The sequence below is a fragment of the Chinchilla lanigera genome, unplaced genomic scaffold, assembly GCF_000276665.1.
Source record: "Chinchilla lanigera isolate Chin_1 unplaced genomic scaffold, ChiLan1.0 scaffold00182, whole genome shotgun sequence".
NCBI classification, from domain to species: Eukaryota; Metazoa; Chordata; class Mammalia; order Rodentia; family Chinchillidae; genus Chinchilla; species Chinchilla lanigera.
In genome coordinates this window covers 957,316-978,600 of record NW_004955583.1, presented here as the reverse complement: position 1 = coordinate 978,600, position 21,285 = coordinate 957,316, and the positions used below count along the sequence as shown (strand labels likewise).

The 21,285-nt window shown below is 60.4% G+C and overlaps 3 protein-coding genes across 6 annotated transcripts; 2 read left to right on the top strand and 1 right to left on the bottom strand.

Moving 5' to 3' along the window:
* The first annotated feature begins 656 nt into the window (after positions 1-656).
* On the top strand, positions 657-3,564 carry Psors1c2 (psoriasis susceptibility 1 candidate 2). Of its 3 annotated transcripts, none has more exons than XM_013509772.1 (3): positions 657-1,604; positions 1,846-1,961; positions 2,831-3,564. In XM_013509772.1, the coding sequence occupies exons 2-3, from the start codon at positions 1,907-1,909 to the stop codon at positions 3,184-3,186; spliced, it is 411 nt and encodes a 136-aa protein (XP_013365226.1). In that variant the 5' UTR covers positions 657-1,604; positions 1,846-1,906; the 3' UTR covers positions 3,187-3,564. The 3 variants fall into 3 exon arrangements, with proteins under 3 accessions (XP_013365226.1, XP_005414390.1, XP_013365227.1); XM_005414333.2 differs by having other exon boundaries at positions 1,824-1,961; XM_013509773.1 differs by lacking the exon at positions 1,846-1,961.
* A 6,404-nt stretch (positions 3,565-9,968) lies between these two features.
* Positions 9,969-19,057, top strand: Cdsn (corneodesmosin). Of its 2 annotated transcripts, none has more exons than XM_005414330.2 (2): positions 9,969-10,195; positions 16,976-19,057. In XM_005414330.2, exons 1-2 carry the CDS (start codon positions 10,066-10,068, stop codon positions 18,445-18,447), a joined length of 1,602 nt encoding a protein of 533 aa, XP_005414387.1. In that variant the 5' UTR covers positions 9,969-10,065; the 3' UTR covers positions 18,448-19,057. The 2 variants fall into 2 exon arrangements, with proteins under 2 accessions (XP_005414387.1, XP_005414388.1); XM_005414331.2 differs by lacking the exon at positions 9,969-10,195 and adding an exon at positions 14,452-14,576.
* On the bottom strand, positions 14,904-19,837 carry LOC106147572 (nascent polypeptide-associated complex subunit alpha, muscle-specific form-like). The gene is made up of 2 exons (XM_013509838.1): positions 19,350-19,837; positions 14,904-15,755 (listed from the first exon to the last, which is right to left on the bottom strand). Exons 1-2 carry the CDS (start codon positions 19,804-19,806, stop codon positions 15,253-15,255), a joined length of 960 nt encoding a protein of 319 aa, XP_013365292.1. The 5' UTR covers positions 19,807-19,837; the 3' UTR covers positions 14,904-15,252.
* Positions 19,838-21,285: the final 1,448 nt, after the last annotated feature.

Sequence of the window (21,285 nt, the reverse complement as noted above, 5' to 3'; positions counted from 1 at the left end):
AAAAAAAAAAAAGGCCAGGATGTAGCTTAGTGCGAAGCCCTTCAGTTCAGTGTCCAGGACCAAATAAAGGAATAAATAACTCAATTTCCCTGGAAGATGATTCGTGCCAAGGGAGGGGAGGGGACACATTCATTCAACAAGACTGCTGGCACTGTCTCTGCCATCCCTCTGAGGCCTACAGTGGTGTCCTTGCCAGGAGAGCACAGAGACAAGAGCCTCAGAACAGCTGGGCCTGGTGGCACAGGCCTGGAATTTCAGCATGTGGGAAGCTAAGGCATGACGATTGCCATAAATTTGAGGCCAGCCTGGACTACATAATTAGAACCTGTCTCAAAACAAAAAACCTTGACAAACGAACATATCCAGTAAATGCTAGCAGGAGAAGTGAGGTACAGAGAGGACAGGGACCCTGCAAGGGGCAGCGCTGGGGAGGGGACAAGTGGCCTTGTCCTGAGACCCAAGCCGGGTGGGACAGGGTGCCGGCTGCAGGGAGAAAAGCCGGTGTTGGTGAGTTTGGGTTTTACTCTGCGTCAGCAGAAAGCCCTTGGAGTATTTTTTTGAACCATGGTGATGTGATTTAGCTTATTGATTTCTTTTGAGACAAGGTCTCCCTGTGTAGTCCAGGCTGCCCTTGAACTCACAGAGATCCTCCTGCCTCAGGCTCCTGAGTGCTGGGATACAGGTGTGTGCCACCATGTCTGGCCTGTTTTTTCCTTTTTCTTAAGGCAAAGTGTCTTGCTGTAATGTCTAGGCCAGTGACAGAGAACCTTTTAGAGCTTTCAGACAACCTGCTGTGGCATGTGTGCCCTAGGCTTGCCAAGCTGGAACTACCCTGCTTCATCTTCCCAAGTAGTGGGAATGCAGGCTGCTGGGATTTGGCCATGACTGGGCTGGATTTGCATTTTTAGGAGCTCTTTGGCCGTGTGGGTGGGAACGCAGGAAGGGAGATGGGCTGGGAGCTGGGGGGCTGGACAAGGCTGGAGGCTGGAGTGGGCACAACAGGGCTTGGCGGTGGGGCCGTGGCTCTTGCTGTGAGGGCGGCCATTTGGGAGCAACTTGGGGAGGATCGAGTTGCACTGTGGACACTGCTGAGTCCAGGAGGGCGTTGGAGGCTGAGCTGACACCTGGAAGGGGAGGGGAGGGGCATGGGGAGCGCGCTGAGGCCCTGGGGGGCAGGGCAGGGGGCCCTGAGCCAGGAGGAAGAGGCTGGGTGAGGGCAGCTCTGCTGGCGCCTCCGAGGGGCCTGATGTAACCAGCTCCGGGCGGGAGGCCCCAGGATGTCCTCTTCCTCCGTCCTTGGCCCCTGTCACCGCGGGAGGGCGGGAGGGCGGTGCCGGGTGGAATGCCTCGATGTTACTGCTTGGGGCAGCCCCGCATGCCGCAGGAAGGCTGCGCCGGACAGCAGTGTGGCTGGGCCTGGGGAAGGAAGCCCCCTGAGACGGATGGGGGGGGCGCTGCAGCTGTCACCCGCGTCCTGCCCCAGGCCCTGTAATTAGGGCGCTTCCCCACGCCGCGCCACCTGGGGGTCAGATTTGCTCCCATTCTTTGGCCTCGGATAGCTGCCAAGGAGGAAAGGTGGGGCCCTGTGAGCCTGGAGATGACAGGTGGGTGTCTGTCGCTGCAGGGTGTGGAGGGGGGGGTAAAGACAAAGGTGGGGTGGCCCAGGGCCAGGTCACTGATGGGGAGAGCCAGCAGCTGGGTGCTGGGCTAGGGGCCTCAAATAAGCGACGCCACCATAGCTACATGCTGGCCTGGCCTTCAAACGGGTTTGACCAGTTGGGTTCTAATGGGATTTCCTGTCATTGGGCGGCCCCTCCCCATAGACTGGCCTCCTGCCCTATAAAGGCTCTTGGGGATCCCACGCACCCAGACTCAGCACCCCGTCTTTGGGGGCCAGCAGACAGCCATGAAACTCAACTGGATGCTTGTGGGGGTCCTGGTCCTTGGCCTGTTTGCTGGAGGTGAGCCCGGAAGACACCAGGAGTGGATCAGGGTGAGGGGGTGGCTGAGGGGACGCACCCTTGGTGAGGGTGACCATTAAGGCACAGGGAGCCGGGCGTGGTGGCGCACACCTGTAATCCCAGCACTCGGGAGGCTGAGGCAGGAGGATCGGTGCGAGTTCGAGACCAGCCTGGGCTACAAAGTGAGCTCAAGGCCAGCCGGAACTGCACAGCGAGACCTTGTCTCAAAAAAAAAAAAAAAAAAAAAAAAAAGGCAATGGGTACACAGGGTAGCTGCACTGGGTGCAGGGGCTTGGGCACGCCCATGAAGGGAGAGAGTGGGGCCTGTGGGGGTGCAGGCAGGTACAGTTTACCAAAGATTTTGCTGGTTTGAGTGAAGCCATGGGGCGACCGCGGAGCCCAGAGGGGACAAGTGTTCACTGGAGCAGGGGCTGTGCTAGGGACATAGGGACAGGTGCGGTCTGTAGCTCACTTCGGGTGCAGACCAGTCCAGGCCCAGGCCGGGGACGTCCCTGTCGGGATGGGTGGAGTTTATCGACAGAGGGCGATCCAGGCACATAAAAACCATGGTTCAGAGCAGCCTGGTATTGCTTCGCTTTAAGACTGCATCAGTGGGGCTGGGGATGTAGCTCAGCCGTGCAGTGCCTGCCTGGCAAGCACAAGGTCCTGAGTTAGATTCCCAGAACCACAAAGACAAAACAAGACTGCTTCGGTGTTGGGGAGACATCTGGAGATGCCCTGAGAGCCGCTTTGCCGTCCGTGGGCTCAGCTCAGGCTGTGTCCCCGAAGAGAGGCTGTAGCTGGTCCTGCAGCTGGGGTGTGGGGAGGTCGGTCCCTCACCACCTCTTCCGGTTGCTCCTCCTCGACAGGCATCTCAGGCAGTGAGGACCGCCCCTCTCCCCCATCCACAGAGGCCAGAGAAGAGGAGGGCCCCCCACCACTGCCTCTCGGCCCTCCGATCCCTGGCGACCCCTGGCCAGGGGTACCCCCGATCTTCGAGGACCCTCCACCCCCAGGTCCCAGCCATCCCTGGGGAGACCTGCCCGACAGTGGAGCGTGGCCCCCTGAGCCCCCTAGCACCGATCCCCCCCAGCCTCCCCGGCCTGATGACCCTTGGCCGGCGGGACCCCAGCCGCCAGAAAACCCCTGGCCACCCGCCCCCGAGGTGGACCACAACCCCCGTGAGGAGCCCGACCTTGACCCACCCCGGGAAGAATACAGATAACGGGGTCCCCTGCAGAGAGCACCCAAGCCCATGTCTACCCCTCTGCTTCCTTTTAAAGTCTCCACTTTTGTCTGACTTTTTTGTCTGCACACCCTCAGTTTTATTCTGAGCTCGAACTTGTCCTCAGTAGCTAGGGACCCACGTTCAGGCTGCACATTCCCCTTCCTTTTTTCTCTGACACCAAAGCACACTCCTACCTCACCCACTCCTCTCCCTGCCCCTGCCTCCACCTCCACCCTGTCGCTGGGACCTGGGACGCTGGACAGGGCCAGCAGCACTGTGCTGCCCGCCGCCACCTGGTGGCCTACAGCTGGGGCCCACCCGTAGACCACGTACTTCAGCAAAATGGAAAGAATAAAAAATGTTTTCTCAATCTTGAATCTAAGCAGCTTTTTTTTTTTTTTTTTTTTGGGGGTCCCAGGGATTGAACTCATGACCTGCCGCGGAGCTGTATCCCCAGCCCCTAAGCAGCTTCTTTACAACGATTAGGTTTTGAATATTCAGATCCCTTCTTTGCAGCCCTAAATCTACAGAGATCCGGAAGTAATCTGACTCCTGCCCTGCCCAAGGGCCAGGCAAAGGGGCCGCGGGGGGGAGGACTGGACCTGCATCTGCCAGAGTGCAGGGACACCAGCGCCTCGTCCCTGCCTTTGTGGGACTCCTGTACTGAAGAATGGGAAGACAAGCCAGGTATTTCTCTAACGGCATATGGTCTGCGCACCCCTGGGGTACATCAGACTTACCGAGGGGCAGTGGGCAGCTTTAAGGGCATCAGTTTCCAGAGGCAAGTGTGGCCCTTCCTAAAACGAATCTCTTGCCAACTCTGAGCCTGATTGGGTGCGTGTCCTGGAACTGCCAAAGGTCAGTGAAGTATAAACTGGCCCACACCGCCCCACTGAGAGATGCATTTTCCCAGGTGCGGCGGTGCACACCTATAATCCCAGCTCCTCGGGTATGGCAACTCAGTGAGACAGTCAAACTAAAAGGATAGGAGTTGGGACACGATCTAGTGTCTATCAAGTAGCTAACCAGGGGGGCTGGAGATTTAGCTCAGCGGCACAGCACCTGCCTGGCAAGCGCAAGGTCGTGAGTTCAACTCCCGATACCGGAAAAAAAAAAAAAAAAAACCAAAACCAAAAAGTAGTTAACCAGGGGTGGGGTTGCAGAGGGCCTAAGAGGAGCTGCGGTGCGTACCTTAAATTCGAATACCCATCGAATACCCAGTTCACTTACGGGTTACTCCCATTAAAACCGACGGGTGACCGAATGAACTAAACTTAAACAACACACAGAGCTGGGCATGGTGGTGTACACCAGTAATCCCAGCACTCAGGAGGCTGAGGCAGGAGAATCTGTGAGTTCGAGACCAGCCTGGGCTACAAAGTGAATTCAAGGCCATAAAAGTTGTAGAGGCAGCCAGGTATAGTGGTGCTTGCCTACAGTCTCGGCTCTTCAGGAGGCTGAGGTGGGAGGATCTCTTAAACCCAGGAGTTGTCAAGACTAGCCTGGGCAACAGGAAGACCCTATCTCAATAAATAAGCAACAAAACAATTGAAGAAAGAATTGTAGGTTAAGCCCAGTAGAATTTAATAGGCCCGGGAGTAAGCCAAATCCACTAGCTCATTAATTCGCACATCCACTTAAGACACCCGAACCCCTCGCCACCCCCCAAGTGCCGGAAGTCACGGAAGGCATAACAGGAGGAATAAACATTTGTCGTTTCCACTGGCAGGAAGTTGAAAACGAAGCCAGGATAGGCAGGACTGACATACAAGGTTAAATGACAACATCACAGGCAGTGAGGAAGCACATAGCTAAACACCGACGCGAGTAAGCACGGATGCGCCGGCTCAGTGGTAGACGCCAAGCTCAAAGCGGCCCGCGCGCAAGCGCAGCGCCCGCCTCGCACGACCTGGAGCGAGGGCGCCTGCGCGGGAGGAGGGCGCGCGGGGGGTGGGGTGGAATGGGAGGCCGCCCCAGCCGCAGCATAGCGCAGGCGCGGAAGTTGCCCGCGCAGGCGCAGAAGCCGCTCGGTGCTTGCGGACTGCTTTCGGGGACCCGGGAGCCATAGGTCCCCGACGGCTGCAGACTTCTGCCTTCGTGTGGGCACTCCTTCTGCGGGAGTGGCCGTCCTCTCCCAGGCAGTCGTTTCTCCCCAGAGAGGCCTCCACTCCCCACTGTCTGAGCAAAGGCATTGTCCTCCAGCACGCTCTAGCTAACTTGCCCATGTAGTTTCGCAACTTGCAGTCCTCCTGCCTCAGCCTCCCCAGTAGCTGAGATTGAAATTGACTTGAATCTGTTTCAGGGTCTGTTTCTGGGGAGTCTACCCTAGAAAAGTGATTTGCTACTGACCACTGCAGCTTTTTACTCCGCATGCGCCCTGGGGCACTCGTGCTAAATGTTCTATAAGTTAAGGTCTGGGGGCTGGGGATTTAGCTCAGCGGCAAAAGCGCCTGCCTGGCAAGCGCAAGGTCGTGAGTTCGGTTCCCGGTACCGGAGAAAAACAAAAACAAAAACAAAGTTAAAGTCTGGCTTCATTTGCACAATAACCCTACCTTATCACCATTTTGAAGAAGACGGGAGCGGGGCTGAGAGAGGTGGTCATCCAGGGGACAGTTACAGAGCTGGGCTGTGAACTCCGGTGTGCTGTGTGCGCCAACAACTCCTGATTTTACCCACCACCCCTTCCCCTGTCCCTGTGCGTCTGCGGAGCCCAGCGTGCAGTTCCTGGGCCGTACTGGACGCTGATTGCTTGTCTTATCAGTGGCCGAGTCCGCCACCGAATGTCAGGTTCTGGCAAGAGAGCAGGTTGAAAGGTTGGGCTGAGGGGTCCATACCTGGAGAAAAAGATGCCGTTGGACAGGTAGCTCGGGGAAAATGCGCGCAGATCTTGCTGCAGGTTCGGGAGCGCCTGTCTGAAAGTGTCCTCTGTTAGAGCCGTACCCAGGGGAGGAGGGACGCAGGTCGGTGCCGCAGCAGAGAGGTGCGGGAGTGTGGGTTGGGACGGAGGAAAGAAGTCTGGACCCCTCACATAAACCTCACAACCCCCCAAGCCGCTGAGGAGTTAGTTGGGAAACAAAAGAGAAAAAAATGTTCTTAGAGGAGAGAGGAAATGAGGGACCGAAACAGTTCCCGGTGTGGCCCCGGTAAGCAGCTAGGGCTCCTGACGCCACGCGGTCTTACTAAACTCCACAGGCCACGTGGGTTTCCGTGACTTTCTCTTCATGTAAAGTACAACCTCCTGAAACGGGGGCCTGGCCTCGCCTGCGTCTGTAGGCTTTACTTGTCTAAGACAAAGTAATAGCTCCATTTTGCAGATTAGGAAACTGCTCCGAGGCCAGGCATGATGGTGTGTGACTGTAATTCCAGCCTCCTGGAGGATGAGGCGGTAGGATCCTAGGTCTGAGGCCGGTCTGCCTTCCCCCACACAAAGGAGACTCCGCCAAGCACTGGGAGAGGTGACCTCCCGTCTAAGGCACATCAAAGTCAAGGCCAGGTGCAGGCCCACTTGGCTCCAAACCAGTCCTTCTCAGCTGGTACAATGGTGGGCGAGTGAGAGGAAAAGAGAGACAGCGTGAGGTAACTGGGCATTTTAATACCTATTAATAGGCAGTGTGTGTTGGCACTCAAGCGTGCGTGTTTATTAGCTGGGCAGGAGCCTGCGTGGGACACAGTGGGTGGGGTGTTCACACAGGGAGACCCATTGTGCCAGCTGCCCTGCTCGGGTTAGACAGTTCCCACTCCTCTCCCGTCTCCCGTGGCTGACCTCACCCATGACTGTGACCTCCCATGAATCTGGTAGGGACGTGGTCACATCCAATGTCAACACGGAGTCATGGGATTAAATAATAGATAGGATCACAGATGTGTAGAACAATAGCCCAGCCCCTGGGGCAGGCCAGAGAGTCAACAAATGCCTGACCAAGGAAAGAAAGGAACCGAGAACTGGTACCGTGGTGTAATCTAGTGACGGAAGCGGCGGAGTTGCCTGGGAACACACCGGGCACGGCCCTCGGCCTTGGGCAGGCCGGTGCTGTGCTTGGACCGGACAGGCGAGATGCTTGTCGCCCGCTTTGAAGATCACCAGCGGGGGAAACTCCAACCCACTCATTTGGTGCCATGTCTGCCCACACATCCTGTCTCACTGAGCTTCTGCTGAGCGGGGCGCTGGGTGGCGGCAGGAAGCAGTCAGGCCTCCCTGCCCTCAAGGAGCTTTGCATCTAGGGAGGAAACAAACACGTCCATTGTGGCAATCAGATGTGATAAAAGGTAGATTAGAGGGGGCACCGCTGAGGTCAGAGCCCGGGAGGGAAGTCCCAGGTCTTCTGCCAATTGCTTGTTTGAGATTCGTTTGACTGAAAGTTTGCTTTTTAACCTTAAGCGTTCACAGTCTGTCTGTCTGTCTGTCTCCTCCCCTGCCTTCCGTTCTCTTCCGGGATGGGGTTCACTATGTCGCTCAGGCTGCTCTCAGGCTCCCACCTCGTCCTCCCTGGTCCCGAGGACACAGGTATGACCCATCGCACCTGGCTCCAAATCTTTAATCAAGTGCCAGTAGGCGCCCGGCACAGGTTTCAAAAGCGTGACCAAATCCGAAAGGCAGTAACAGTTGCCCCCAGCCTTCCCTTTGCAGCATGATCTCAGCTCCTGTCGGCGATGAGAGCAGCAGCGTGTGACTGCCTTGTCCCCGCTCAGCTGTCCGCTCTGCATGACCTTGCGGTGTGACCTTAGACCGAGTCTCGCCCTGGCGGTGCTGAGAGCGGCTCTCCTGCGTATGTCTCGCTCGGCCACCAGAGGGCAGCCTAGCGGCCTAGCGCAGGTGTTTTTCTGGGCGCCCTCTTAACCCTTTGCCTGGGTAACCTCCTCCCTGTCAGCACTCGGGGAGTCCTCTTAGTCATCGAGGTGACCCCTCTCAGGTGACCCCGGCATGTGAGGTGAGGCAGGGCAGGCTGGGGGCCCTCGGGAGAACTCGGGCACAGACGCCTTGGCCAGTGACCCCAGAGTCATTACCTCTTGCTGCTCTCCGACTTCCTTCCTGGCAGGCGGGTGCCGTGGAGGCGCAGAGGTGGCGGGCAGGCAAAGGGGCAGGGTCCTGCCCACCTGCGTGTGGGGAGCGAGTGCCAGCCATGCCCGCGGGAGGGCTGGGAGGGCGGCACAGCAGGGACAGGACGGGGAGAGAGTGTCCGAGTGTGGGGCCGGGCCAGGCGTTCGGGGGAAAGAAAGTCACAGAGCTCCTGGGGCGATGGCAGACAAGGACCCCAGGCACGGAGGAGCAAGCCAGGCCCTGGGAGCGCCTGGGGGAGAGGCAAGTCCGGCTGGGGCGCATGTGGACTACAGCATGGCATTCCAGCGCACATCCCCAGCTGGCCGTAGCAGGCATCGTGGCCGTAGGAGGCAGTGACCCCTGTCTCCCAGGGTCACTGAGCAAATCTAGACAAAGCCTGCTCGCGCACGGTGGCCCGCAGCTGTCCCGGACGGAGCTCCCCTCTGGGGGGTGGTGCACCCCAGCCTCGGCCTCTTCAAACGGAGTGGGCTCACCGGTCACCTCTGTGCGCTGGGGACAGACTCCGCGGGTGCCAGGGACACGCTGGGAGTCGGCCAGGCTCTGCCCATGAGGAGCCCCTGGCCAGAAGACAGGAGGGGAGACGGCCCGGCCCACAGGGGTCCACCACCCCGGGACCTGGGCTCCGAGGGCCCCGCGTGCCAGTCCTCCTGGCACAGCCTCTTCCAAGACCTGAGGCCCCACTGGGACTCCCCGGCCCTCCCTCGCTCGGCCTCTGCCCCCTGCCTGTCCCCGTGGGGTGGGAGGGAACTGGGTCTCTAGTTCTGGTGACCGACGGCAATAAAAAGCCTAATGGCCACAGCGGGAAGAACGAGTGTTTCACAGACAGCAGCGCACGCAGACGCTGGACCCTGGCTTCCCCGACAGCCGTCCCAGGACAGGGCGAATATTGTGTTACTCTGAGAGCTCATCACACCTCCGCCCCACCTCCTGTGGAACGAGCGGGTGGTGGCTGAGCCTGGCGGCGCTTACACAGAGCCATGGAGTCCTGGGCTCGGGGAGCAGGACTGTCCCCCTGCTGACCCCCGCTGCTTTGGGGAAGGCGGCCACGGGCCGAGAGTGGGGTGCCAAAAGCCAGTGGGTGGGGCCCTGTCCTTGCAGGATTCAGGCCTGAAGATGCCCCTGGCTCTGACCCGTCCTCATCCCCAGGCCCAGCGGGGACCCGGTCCCCTGGGGGGGTGGGGGCTACAGGGAGCTGAAGGAGGGTGTGCAAGGTGGAGGCTCAGAGGCGAGCTCAGGACAGCAGCTCTGCAGGAGAAAGCAGCGGGAGCGAAGCCCAGCCGGGAAGGAAGCCGGGCAGAGCAGAGGAGGCCCTGCACCTGCTCAGGCCCAGGCGGCAGGGCAGGCTGCCCCCCACAGCCGCGGTCCCCGGCCAGGGACAGCATGTCCTGCTGCCGGGGGCGCTGCCCGAGCCTGGGGGAGTTCCCAGGACCCTGACTGCGCTCCCCACCTGCAGCAGCACACCAGCTCCCGCCCCCGCCGGGAAGTCCTGGCTTCCTCCTGGGGCATGCTGTGAGTCCTGGTTTGTTCACCAAGTGTGTTGCGTTGCTTGGGAAAAAGCTCTGGGGTAGAGAAGAGTGGCAGGGAGCCCGTCACCCCAGAGGAATGCAGGCGGAGAGCGCAGTGCACGTGTCTCCCGCCTGCCGGCCGCGCAGCCACTCCCGCCCAGCGGAGGCCGGGCACATGGCCCCGCAGGGCCCCGCCAGCGCCTGCCGCAGGGCTGTGCCCGCCATGGCAGTGTCGATGGAGGGAGGTGGGGGGCTGGAAGCGGCGGCCTTCCTTCCCGGCCCAGCGCCTGCCCGGGCTGACTCCAGAGGAGCATGTGCAGTGTCCCCCGGGGGAGCAGCTCCTTCCACAGGCTGAGCAGCCGAGAAGAGGGCCGAGGGGTCAGGGCCAGGCGGAGCGTGGACTCCACCTTTGACCGCAGGGGAGACCCTCGGAAGCAAGCAGGTGCTGGGGGGCGGGGAACACCGCGCGGGTCACCTGGGGACACCTGGGCTCAGGAGGGCAGGGCATGGGCGGGTGCAGATGAGCACAGTGATGTATTCAGACGTCCAGGGCGTACGCGCTGGCCTGGGCTTCTTTTGTGACTTTGAGAGCAGCAGGGGCCTCCTCTCTGGGGATTCTGCACACTCGAGGTAGAGAGCTGGGACCCTGTCCTTGAACGGCTACGGGCCGTCCACAGCAGGCTGCCGGCGGGGCGGGGCAGAGGCCCGCGTGCCTGGAAGTCCTGCAGCCCTGGGTTTGAGCTGGTTCGTTTGCTTGCAAGCAGCTGGTTCTGGCGCATAACTTAAAATCGGTTTCCTCCTCTGCAAAACGGACAAAAAGCATTTGCCCCACAGGCTGCTGTGAGGATTGAACAAGACGACACGGGCTGAGGACTGAGGCGGCGTCTGGGCCCCAGCGGCAGCCAGGAAGGGGGGTCCTCTTGCCCTCACTTCCTCTTTGACCTTGGGGTTCTCCCATTCAAGGCCTAGAGTTCCCCTCTGCCCTTCTGAACTGACTCTGTCTCCTGTAAAACCCAAATCCCGTTAGCCTGGTGTTGTAGTCACCTGCAGTGCAAGAGCCTGTCCGTCTGTCTGTCCGTCCGTCCCACAGTTCCTCAGCCGGTGCCAGCCCAGCCACTCACTCACTCCCCACCCTCACCCTCCCCAGCGCCACCAGGCTGGGCTCTAACTACCCGCACCCGCACTTCGCACCCTTCCTCCAGGCCCAGGGAAAGTCCTGCCGCTTCTTCAGGCCCCGGCTGCCCCCTTCCCGCCTGCGCCGGGTCCCCAGCTGGACGGCAGGCCCTGTGGGCCAAGGCACGAATCCTCCGCCTCGCTGCAGCTCCAGAGGGCAGCCTGGAGTTGCTGCAGTGGGCGCCATCTGCCTTCGCCAGAAACTCGTGGCAGCCGGGGAGGGCTCTGCCCTGGCCTTGGCTTTTCTTTGGGGGCAGGAGACGCTCCCTGCCACCCACACTTTCTCCTGCTGCCCAGCCATCACAGGGCTCTCTCTGATGATGGGGCCAGGGGTAGAATCCTGCTGCAGAGCCCAGCAGGCCTGTCTGCGCGCCCGTGGACATCGGCCGTGTGCACACTCGGCCGGGGCCTCTTCCCTTTCCCCTCAGTCCTGTTAGCCTCAGGCTTTCACTGCCTGAGCGGAGAGGAAGGTTGACTGGGAGCACAGAGTGACTGACTGTCCCGGACCTGCAGGGAGCACAACCCAGGGGCCCGGCGGTGCCAGACCCTGTGTGCGCCGTGCCGTGAGCTTTCCCGAGTGTGCGTATCTAGGACGAAGCTTGATGTACACGTTAGGTACAGCAAGAGATGAAACAGAACCACCATAGCACTGTGCTATAACAAAATGCATGAGGCGTTTATTTCTGGAACCTTCCCTCCTTTTCTTCCCACAGTTGACTATGGGGACTGAAACAGCAGGAAGGGAAACCACGGGTAAAGGGGCCGGGGCAGTGCAGGGCCGGGCACGGGCAGCAGCCAGGGAGTGGACTGCGTGGACTCAGAGGGCCAGGCTGGGCAGGGTGGGCGGGGTGGACGGGAGGGCGGGAAGAGAGCAGCCTGGAATGCGCCATGTGGGTGGCTGGGAGCTGGCGGGAGGCCGAGAGAGACTGGGCCTCCTCCAGCCTGGCTGTCCCGTGTCTGACAGCAGCGGGGAGGAATGCGGAGAAGAAAACAAAACAAACTTTGCCTCCTCTGGCTTGTGCTGGAAAGAAAAACTCACGGTCCCCTCGGTCTCCTCCCCACCCCCTCCGGGCCCCTCTTCCCTGCCACGCCCTCCCGATGGGGCCTGAGAGTCTAGGGATGGGCGCCGGGCCTGTGGTCCAGACAGAGCCACAGCGTGTCTGTCTAACGGCAGCCCGGCCTCTGTCTGCTGCTCTGCCTGTGGGAAGGAGCGGGGAGACCCGTGGGGCTGGGCTGGGGTGCACACAAGCGCCGCGGGTAAACCGCCCTACTGCCTTCTGCCAAGGATGGCGAGGAGCGGCTGTGGAGCTCCGTTTGCTGAGTGCTGATGTGGTGGGGGGCTGCACCCTTATCCGCTTTATTCTGATAATTTCTTGTTAGACCTTACTGAAAATCTCCCAGTGCAGGCATTATTTAAAAGATACCCTCCCTTTCTTTTCATGGTACTGGGGGATCAAACCCGGGGCCTTCGCTCTGAGCTACATCCCCCGACCCGTTTGGGAGGACCCAGGGTCTGAGCCACTAAAGTGCCCAGGCTGGCCTCAGCCTTGCAATCTTTCTGCCTCAGCCTTCCAGAGTGCTGAGATTATAGTACAGTGTGCACCACCGTGGCCGGCAGAATATTCCACTTTTACAGGTAAGGAAACAGTTCGGAAAGCTTAGGTGAGCTGCGTGAAGTCAAGGAGGAGCCAGGGCTCAAACGTACATCATTCTGATTCCAAAGGCAGGGGTTTGTTATTCTAACCCGACCCTGATCCTAACCCAGCCCTGATCCTAACCCGACCCTGATCCTAATCCAAGCCTGATCCTAACCCGACCCTGATCCTAAACTGACCCTGATCCCGACCCTAATCATCTAACCCTAACCTTCTTTTCTTTTCTTTTTTCTTTTTTTTTTTTTTTGACACAGGGTCTTGCTATGTAGTTCAGTCTATCCTTGAACTCACTTTGTAGCCCAGGCTGGCCTTGAATTTGTAGCAATCCTCCTGCCTCAGCCTCCCAAATGCTGGAGTTACAGGGGTGCACCACCATACCTGGTTTAACCCTAACCTTCTAATGGTAACCCTAACGATAACCTTAACCCCTCAGATCCCTCCACTCTCCCACAGGGGCGCTGGGTCCCAGCAGGTGGTCAAGGGCGGTACCAGATGGGGGCCGGTAGCTGCATGTGATTATTTACATTTTTTTTTTATTTACATTAACTGAATTAAATTTAAGTAAAATTTAAGATTTATTCCCTTAGTGGGTTATGCCAGCCCTACCTCCAGGTGCTTGGTGACCGTGTGGCTACGGGGCCAGACAGCACAGAAGGACACTGAGGTCATCCCTGGCCTAGAGCTCAAGGCTGGTTGGCAGACCCAGAGGACCGAGAAGAGATGCCTTCGAGGGGAGACAGGAAGCTGTGGAAAGGAGCTCGGCGGGGGAGGAGGCGACCGAAGAGGAGGGGGAGGAGTTGAGACTCCCAGGCCCGCCCTCCGATACTGATACTCTGGGCAGTGCTCTGAGCAATCCGCTAGGGTGGGGCCGGCCAGGGCAGGTGGGAGGGACCTGCAGGGAGAAGCCACCGCCCTCCTCGCAGATCCTGAGCCCCGGTCCTCTGTCCTTCAGGGGCCCAGGAGCCTGCCCAGCCCTCCTTGGCTGCCCAGGCACGGTCCGTCCACGGCAGCTTCCTGCTCGCTCATCCAGGCCGGGAGCCAGCTCATGGGCGGCCGGGCCCCCACCTCTCAATTAGCCTCATTAGCTGCTTGCTCACCCTGCGGACTCTGGGTCACCTCTGGGGGAGGGGCTGTGAGCAGCCCGTGAGTAACTGAGGCCCAGCTGTGACAGGGGTCCCCAGCCCAGGCTGCCCAGGCCGAGCTGTGCTACCCCCAGCGTCCACGCCTTCCCTGGAGTCACCCAGAGGGAGATGTCAGGCAGCCAGGGCCGAGGGACAGGTGACAGGCACGTGGCAGGCTGGCCTGGGCAGGGGCAGCCGGGGAGAGGCGGTGGGGCGCAATGCTCCCATCCAAAGGAAGAAAGTGGAGGCGAGGGCTGGGCCCCGCGGGACCGGGCAGACGGGGATGGGTCCCCAGGGAGCGGCAGGGGGTCCTCACCATGCAGTCACCACGCAGTGGGGTGGGACAAGGAGCTTCCCAGCTGCAGAGGGAAAGCCCAGACGCCCACGGCCGTGAGGACAGGAGGGTGGGAGTCGCACAGGCCGAGATGGGGGGGCAAACTGAAGCAGCCAGGCGACCGGGTCCCCGGGTGAGACGGCCGCCCCCGAGTGGGTGGCCGTGGGGCAGGGCGCCGAGTTCTGGGTTAGCCAATGAGGAGCCAGCGGAGGCCAGCCAGGTGGCAGATGCAGGTCTCGTGACCCCGGGTCCCCCACACCAGGGCACCATTGTTGCTGAGCAGGCAGATGCACGGGCTGATTGCTTCAGCTCCTCCCGGCCACACCAGCTTCCCCCAGGCACCCACCCCTCGGCCCCTCCCCTCCCCCAGTGACTCCTGCCCAGGGAATGTCCAGCCCTGACATAAAGGCCCGGTGTCCACGGGCTGCTGCCAGTCAGAGGCTGCACCGTCCACGATGGGCTCCTCGCGGGCACTGCAGGCGGGGTGTGTGGGAGGGCACGGGGTGACGGTCTTGCTGCTGGCTGGTCTCCTCCTGCCAGGTAGGAGGCTGGGACCCGGAGGGTGGGGAGAAGGGATGTGGACCCCGGGGGCAGGGCTGGCTCAGCGTGCAGGATCTCAGGACAGAACCGGGCAAGGGGTCAGTGCAGGGCGCTGGAACCTGACCTTTGAGTCCCAAGGCTGCTCCTCGAGACCTTGTCCCCTTGGGCGAATTACTTAGACTCTCGGACCCTCAGGTTCTGAAACTCTATTTTTTTGGTCTTATTTATTTATTTATTTATTTATTTATTTATTTATTTATTTATTTTTTAAGACAGGGTCTTGCTATGCAGTTCAAGCTGCCCTTGAGCTCACTTGTAGCCCAGGCTGGTCTCGAACTTGGAATGATCCTCCTGCCTCAGCCTCCCAAGTGCTGGGATTACAGGCGTGCGCCACCTGAAACTCTAAACGGGCTTTGTAACAGCACCTGCCTGAGCCTCTGGTGCATCTCAGCCCTGCGTGTGACTTGTGCTCCAGAAGTTCTAGAGGGCTGGGTCCATGTTGTTTTTATGGTGATGATGCCGGTGCTGGGAGATGGAGATTAGATATTCCATAGTCATAAAAACGGCTACTGTTCTTAGAGTCCCTGTTCTGTCCTCACAGTAGTTTTCATTGTTACCAGAACCGAGGGAGAGACCTTTTACTCCCACTGCGGATAAGGACCCTGAGGCTCAGGGCTCAGGAATGGGGCTGAGGGTCACAGTTAGGAGCAGCGCAGCCAGGTTCACACTCCAGGCTGGGCGGCAGGCCGGCCGTGCCCTCTGCTGCTGTGAGTTCGCAGCCCGAGAGGCGTCTGTGTGACCTTCCCCGCGGGCCGGGGCCAGGAGCCGAGCGGGGTGTGCGGCGCCCACTGCCCCACGGGGAGCCCTGGCTGACTTCAGGTGGAGGCGTGGCAGGTGCAGGGAGGCGCTCGCAGAGGACGGGGGTGGGGGGGCGCACAGCTTGTGGAGGGCTGGCGCTGGCAGGGCTTGGGGTGAGTGACCACAGTGAATCACAGCGGCCGGGGCTGTCTGGATTTAAGAGCATCTTCTGGGTGACCTCACGGAGCTCCGCAGGCGAGAGGAAGCCGATCTGGTCTCTTGGCGTCGGGAGAAAGCCCAGAGGGGCCTCACAACTTGTGGCGTGTGGCTCTGCCCACGCCTCGGGGGACCTGCAGGGCCCCCGGAGAGCGTAAGGAGAGGCTGTGGGGAGGAGGCCGGGGTCGGAGTGGTCAGTGAAGGGAGGAAGTGGCTCTGCCGCTGAGGGGGCGAGGGCTGGGTGGAGAGCAGCTGGCCATGGTCACTGGCTCGAGGAGGCTTTCACGTCCCTGTCCCTGGGCTGGGCCCGCGAGCACAGGTGGGGGCGTGGCGCCCTGTCACACTGGTCCTGGCAGGTTTTGAAGCAACAGTGAGTGCCCCCACATCCTGGCCCCTGCCCAGCTTGACTGGCGCGGCCAGCACCGACACGGGAAGCAGGATTCCCATCCGGCACCCAGCCTGGGTTCTCCCCAGAGAGCTGGTGACAACGCCAGCCCTCAAGCACCCTGTTCTTGTGCCGGCCCTCTGCCACTGGCTTCTCTCCCCGGCATCTCTTTTCATGTTTTTCCTCCCCTCAGCCTTCTACTGCTTCCCCTTTTATCTTTTCCTATTCGGTCTCATGGCCTGGCTCTGGATTATCCTCATGATCACTTTTTTTGTTGTTTTTTTTTCTGGTACCGGGGATGGAACTCATGAACTTGCGCTTGCCAGGCAAGCTCTGTGCCACTGAGCTAAATCCCCAGCACCCCATGATCACTTTTTGAACTGTATCTCCAGTCCTTTTTTAAATTTTTAATTTTTTTTTTTTTGTTTTTTGTTTTTCTCTCGTACCAGGAACCAAACTCACAACCTTGCCCTTGCCAGGCAGGCGCTTTGCCGCTGAGCTAAATCCCCAGCCCCCAAATTTTTAATTTTGAGATAGGTTCTCTGTAAGTCACAAAGCTGCCCAGGCTGGGACCTGAGATCCTCCTGCCTCAGCCTCCCAGAGCACTGGGATGACAGGCGTGTGCTGCCACGCTCGGCTGGCCCTGGATTTTTCCCTCCGGATTTCTCTCTCTGTCCCTCCCAGCCCCCACCTCCGCCTTCTTTCAGGCCCACTTGCTCCCCTTTGCTGTTATCTGTGCCTGGCATGCTGGATTTCACTGTCTGTGTTTTGGTAAATGGTCAACTTCCTCCCTACTCAAACCCTCCCTCCTAGGACAGCTGTCCTTCTACCACTTCGTGTCCTTTAGCGACAATGGCCACGTCTCTCTTTTTTCTGCCTCAGCACTCTGCTGGGTTCCTCTCGGGAGAGACCAGAGTGGCAGAGGCTGACGTGGGGCGGTGGGCAAGGGAGACAGTAGGGCCCCTCTCTGGCCCTGCCTGACCGCTGCTTCTTTCCCCAGGGACTTTGGCTAAGAGCATCGGGACCCTTGTAGGGCCCTGCAAGGACCCCACGCGGATCACCTCGCCCAACGACCCCTGCTTCCTTGTAAAGGGCGACTCCAGTGCTGGCAGTGTCAGCAGCCACGGTGGCTCCAGCGGCACTTTTAGCAGCTCCGTGTCCAGCTCCGGCGGTGGGCCCGGCAGACCCAGTGTCTCCCAGGGTGGCTCTTCAGGAACTGTGCTGTTTAAGCCGGGGCCGGGCTATTCCCAGACCAGCTACTCCTCTGGGTCCAGCTCCAGCTACAGCGCTCAGGGCAACTCCGGCTCTTCCCAGTCGGGAAGCAAAAACCGCGGGCCAGGGAACGGCTCCGCTCTGCCAACCGATGATGACTCCTCGCACTCAGCGTCGAGCTCGTCCCAGTCCCAGTCCCAGTCCCAGTCCCAGTCCCAGTCCCAGTCCCAGTCCCAGTCTGGAGGAAGCTCGTCCACCTCCCAAACCTCTGGGTCGTGGGGCAGCTCCAACCTGCGGCCCTGCAGCTCCGACATCCCTGACTCTCCCTGCAGCGGGGGGCCCGTGGTCTCACACTCCGGGCAGTACATCTCCAGCTCCCACTCCGTCTCGGGCGGGAAGAGGCCCGTGGTGGTGGTGGTGGAGCAGCATGGCTCTGGGGGTCCCGGAGCGGTCCAAGCTGTCCCTTGTAGCAACGGTGGCCTCCCGGGCAAGCCCTGTCCTCCCATCACCTCTGTGCAGCAGCCCTACGGGGGCTACGAGGTGGTGGGCGGCTCCTCCAACAGCTACCTCGTGCCAGGCATGACCTACAGCGGGGGCAAGATCTACCCCGTGGGCTACTTCACCAAGGACAGCCCGGTGAAGGGCGCCCCAGGGGCCCCCGCGCTTGCAGCTGGGCCCCCGGTCTCCGAGGGCAAGTACTTCTCCAGCAACCCCATCATCCCCAGCCGCCCGGCCACCGGTTCCTTCCAGTCGGGAGTGCCCCCCGCCATCGCCTTCCAGCCCGTGGGCTCCGGCGGGGTCCAGCCCTGCGGAGGCGGCCCCACGGGCTCTAAGGGGCCCTGCGGGCCCTCGGGTTCTGTCGTGCACATCAGTTCCGGCATTTCCAGTGGGTCCAGCTCCTCCTACCACCCCTGCGGAGGTTCCCTCCAGGGCCCCTGCTCCCCACCTGGCCCCGGCTCCTTCAGCGGCAGCTCCAGCTCCCTGTCGGGCACCAAAGTCATCCTTCAGCCCTGTGGCAGCGTGTCCGTGCCCGCTGGCCACCCTTGCATTTCTGTGTCCTCTTCGACCTTGAGCGGGCGTCCTGACGGCTCTCCTCTGCCCGACCCCTCTGCTGGTGCCAAGCCCTGTGGCCTCCACAGCTCCGGAAGGGTCCCCTGCCGCTCCATCCGGGACATCCTGGCCCAAATACAGCCGCTGGGGCCCCAGCTGCCCGACCCCGCCGTCTTCCTACCCCAGGGAGAGGAGCCTGCGAGTTCCTGAGCCAGTTTCAGATGCACGTGCACGGAACACACGTATACACACGGCGCACACACGTGCACACACGTGCACACACGCCAGCTCCCAGCTGGGAGACACTGGCCGGCCGGGCTCAGCCCCCTTCCCCCGCCCCCAGCCGCTCTGCTTCCTCCACTACTCCAGCGCCAGAGTCCCTGGTCACCCTCCGGTGTCCGTCGTGTGCAGGGCTCCCAAGCCCTTTCCCGCTTCTCCCCCGCTGCCCGGCTGTGACCCGCCGCTCTGCCATCTGTGCCAGGTCGCACGGCCCGGCCGGCTCTCCTGCCGTCTCTGGGACGACCAGGACGCGCCCCGGCTAAGCCCCCTGTTCAGGGTCTCGGCTGGAAACCCCCGAAACGCTCTCAGCCCTCTGATGCCGGAGACATCACCCCTGACTCCCCCTCTGCCAAATAAAGCAAAGTCCAAGCCATTCCCCAAACAACGCCCAGGGCTCCCGGAGCTCGGCCAGCCTGCAGCGCCGTCGGGTTATCTGTGTGAGGACGAGCAGGCGTCGGGGGTCGCAGGTGTCTTGGAGACAGAAGCAGCGGCCTGCTCTCCCCGGATCCCGGACACTGCTCAATAAACTGCTGCAACTCGATCAGACGCCTCGCCTTCTTGGAGTTCTGGGTCTCCTCTTGGGACCTCTGGCGCCTCCAGAGGTGCCCGTGCCCCTTGTGTTCATTGCTAGGGTGACCCACTATTTTCTCACCTTACCGCGCCTCCCTCTCACCAAGAGCAGAAACAATAATTATCTAAGTGGGAGCAGAGGCTGCGAGCTCCCCGAGGCAGGCTGTCTCTCCTCTCGCTGCAAACCCGGTCTCCTCCCCACTCACTGCAGGGTCCTCTGCACCAGCCCCTGCCCCTTCTGCTCCCCTGAGAAAGTGTCCCACCTTCTGGCACCATCCTCACTGGGACCCCGCACCACGTCCTAGGTTTCCGGGACACCCGGAGCCTCGGGAAGGCTGGGACGCAACTCCCCGGACAAGATTCCTGGGGACTGAGTAGGAGTGCGGCTGTTGGGAGCAGAGGGCGGAGCAAGCAGGCCGGACGGCGTGGGAAGGAGGGCAAGCGAGGGAGCTCGCAGCCCCGGCACAGGAGCGCGAACAGCGCCCTCTCCGCCTCCCGCTCCTCGGGCGGCTCAGGCTGCGGCCCAGGGGACAGCTTCGGGCGCCTGCCGGGAGCCGGCGGAGCGCTGCGTAGGGAAGGGCAGGTGGCTTCCAGGGAGAGGAGAAGGCGGCCTGCGTGCGGGGCCACGTGACTTCTCCCCTGGCAGGATGGGGGCGTGGGTCCCTGTGGAAGGGGGTCCCTTTGAGCGTGGGAATCGCCCCCACGGAGGAGCCAACCCATTTTTTTTCCTGTTGGGGGTGAATAAACTGGTTCTGAGTTTGTTTGTTCTTTTGTTTCTTTCACTACTGGAGCTGAACCCAGGGCTTTCCCACTGAGCTATATCCCTGGCCCGTTTTTATTTTTTGTTTTGAGACAGGCTCTCAGGAAGTCACTAAACTGCCCAGGATGGGCTTGAACTTGTGATCCTCCTGCTGCAGCCTCCCAAGTGCTGGGAGGACAGGTGTGTGCCGCCACTCCCAGCTGTTCCTGAGTTTAGAACTGTTGAAATTCCGAATCCAGAACCAGCAGCACGTGTTATATTAACTAGAAGTGATTTGGGACTACCGAGCCCGGCTTCAGGGCTCACCAGAGCCAAAGCCTGGCTGCAGGCAGCCCTGTTTCTGCCGCCACTGCAGCGTCACCCACGGCCCAGCATCTGGACCCCGGGCTGCAGCCCGCAGCAGGAAGCAAGGCCCAGGATGGGAATTGCAGAGGGAGAGGGAGGCCCCGGATGTGGGGTTCCTCTGGTCTAGTGTGGTTCAGGCTAAAAGCCTCTGTAAAATTGGTGGATGTCACCCAAAAAGCCTCCTGAGCTCCCTCCCTTGGCCGGTTCTGCAGAGGAACACGATCTTCTGGCCATGAGGACAGAGCATGTTTCCCTTGGGCAGGCGGGGAGCCTACCTGGTGGCTTTCTAGAAGAAATGGTGAGGACAACACTGTAAAATTTTCAAACAGGCTCATATCAGTCTATGTTCTGCTGCTATAACAAAATACCTTAGCTTAGGGGCTGGGGATTTAGCTCAGCGGCACAGCGCCTGCCTGGAAAGCGCAAGGTCGTAAGTTTGATTGCTGGTACTGGAAGGAAAAAAAAACACCTTAGGTTCGATAATGTGTGAAGAATAGAAGTTCATTTAGCTCACAGTTCTGGAAGTTCAAGAGCATGGTAAGGGCCCCCTGGGCTGTATCAGAAGCTGGCAGATGGCATCATGGAGGGAATGCGCTTGTGTGTGTGTGTGTGTGTGTGTGTGTGTGCGAGAGGGAGAGGGAGAGAGAGAAAGATTACAGGGCAAGGCAGGATGCAGGATGCCAGAGTTGCTCTGGGACTGGCTCAGTCTTTTTGTAACAATCCACACTCACGGGAAGCAGTGTACCCCTAATGACCTGATCACCTGTCACGCCCTCAGTGTCACCACACGGGGGACTGAGCCCCTGCACATGGACCTTCGGAGACCCACTCCAACCAACGCAAACCACAGCCACACCTACGGGCACACAGACACCGAACGTGTCCCTGTGTCTCATCATTCTATCGCAGCAGCGATCAAGTCATGGCGGTTTGACGACAGTGTCTCAGTGCCCCCGCTGTGCTTGGCGATAGCTGCTCTCTCTCACCTCTTGCATTCTGCTCAGGCTCCTGACCACGTGTGTTAGGCAGAATGGTGCCTTCACCCCGGGACCCCCAAAGATGTCCGGGTCCTCATCCCTGGAATCTGTGCCTGT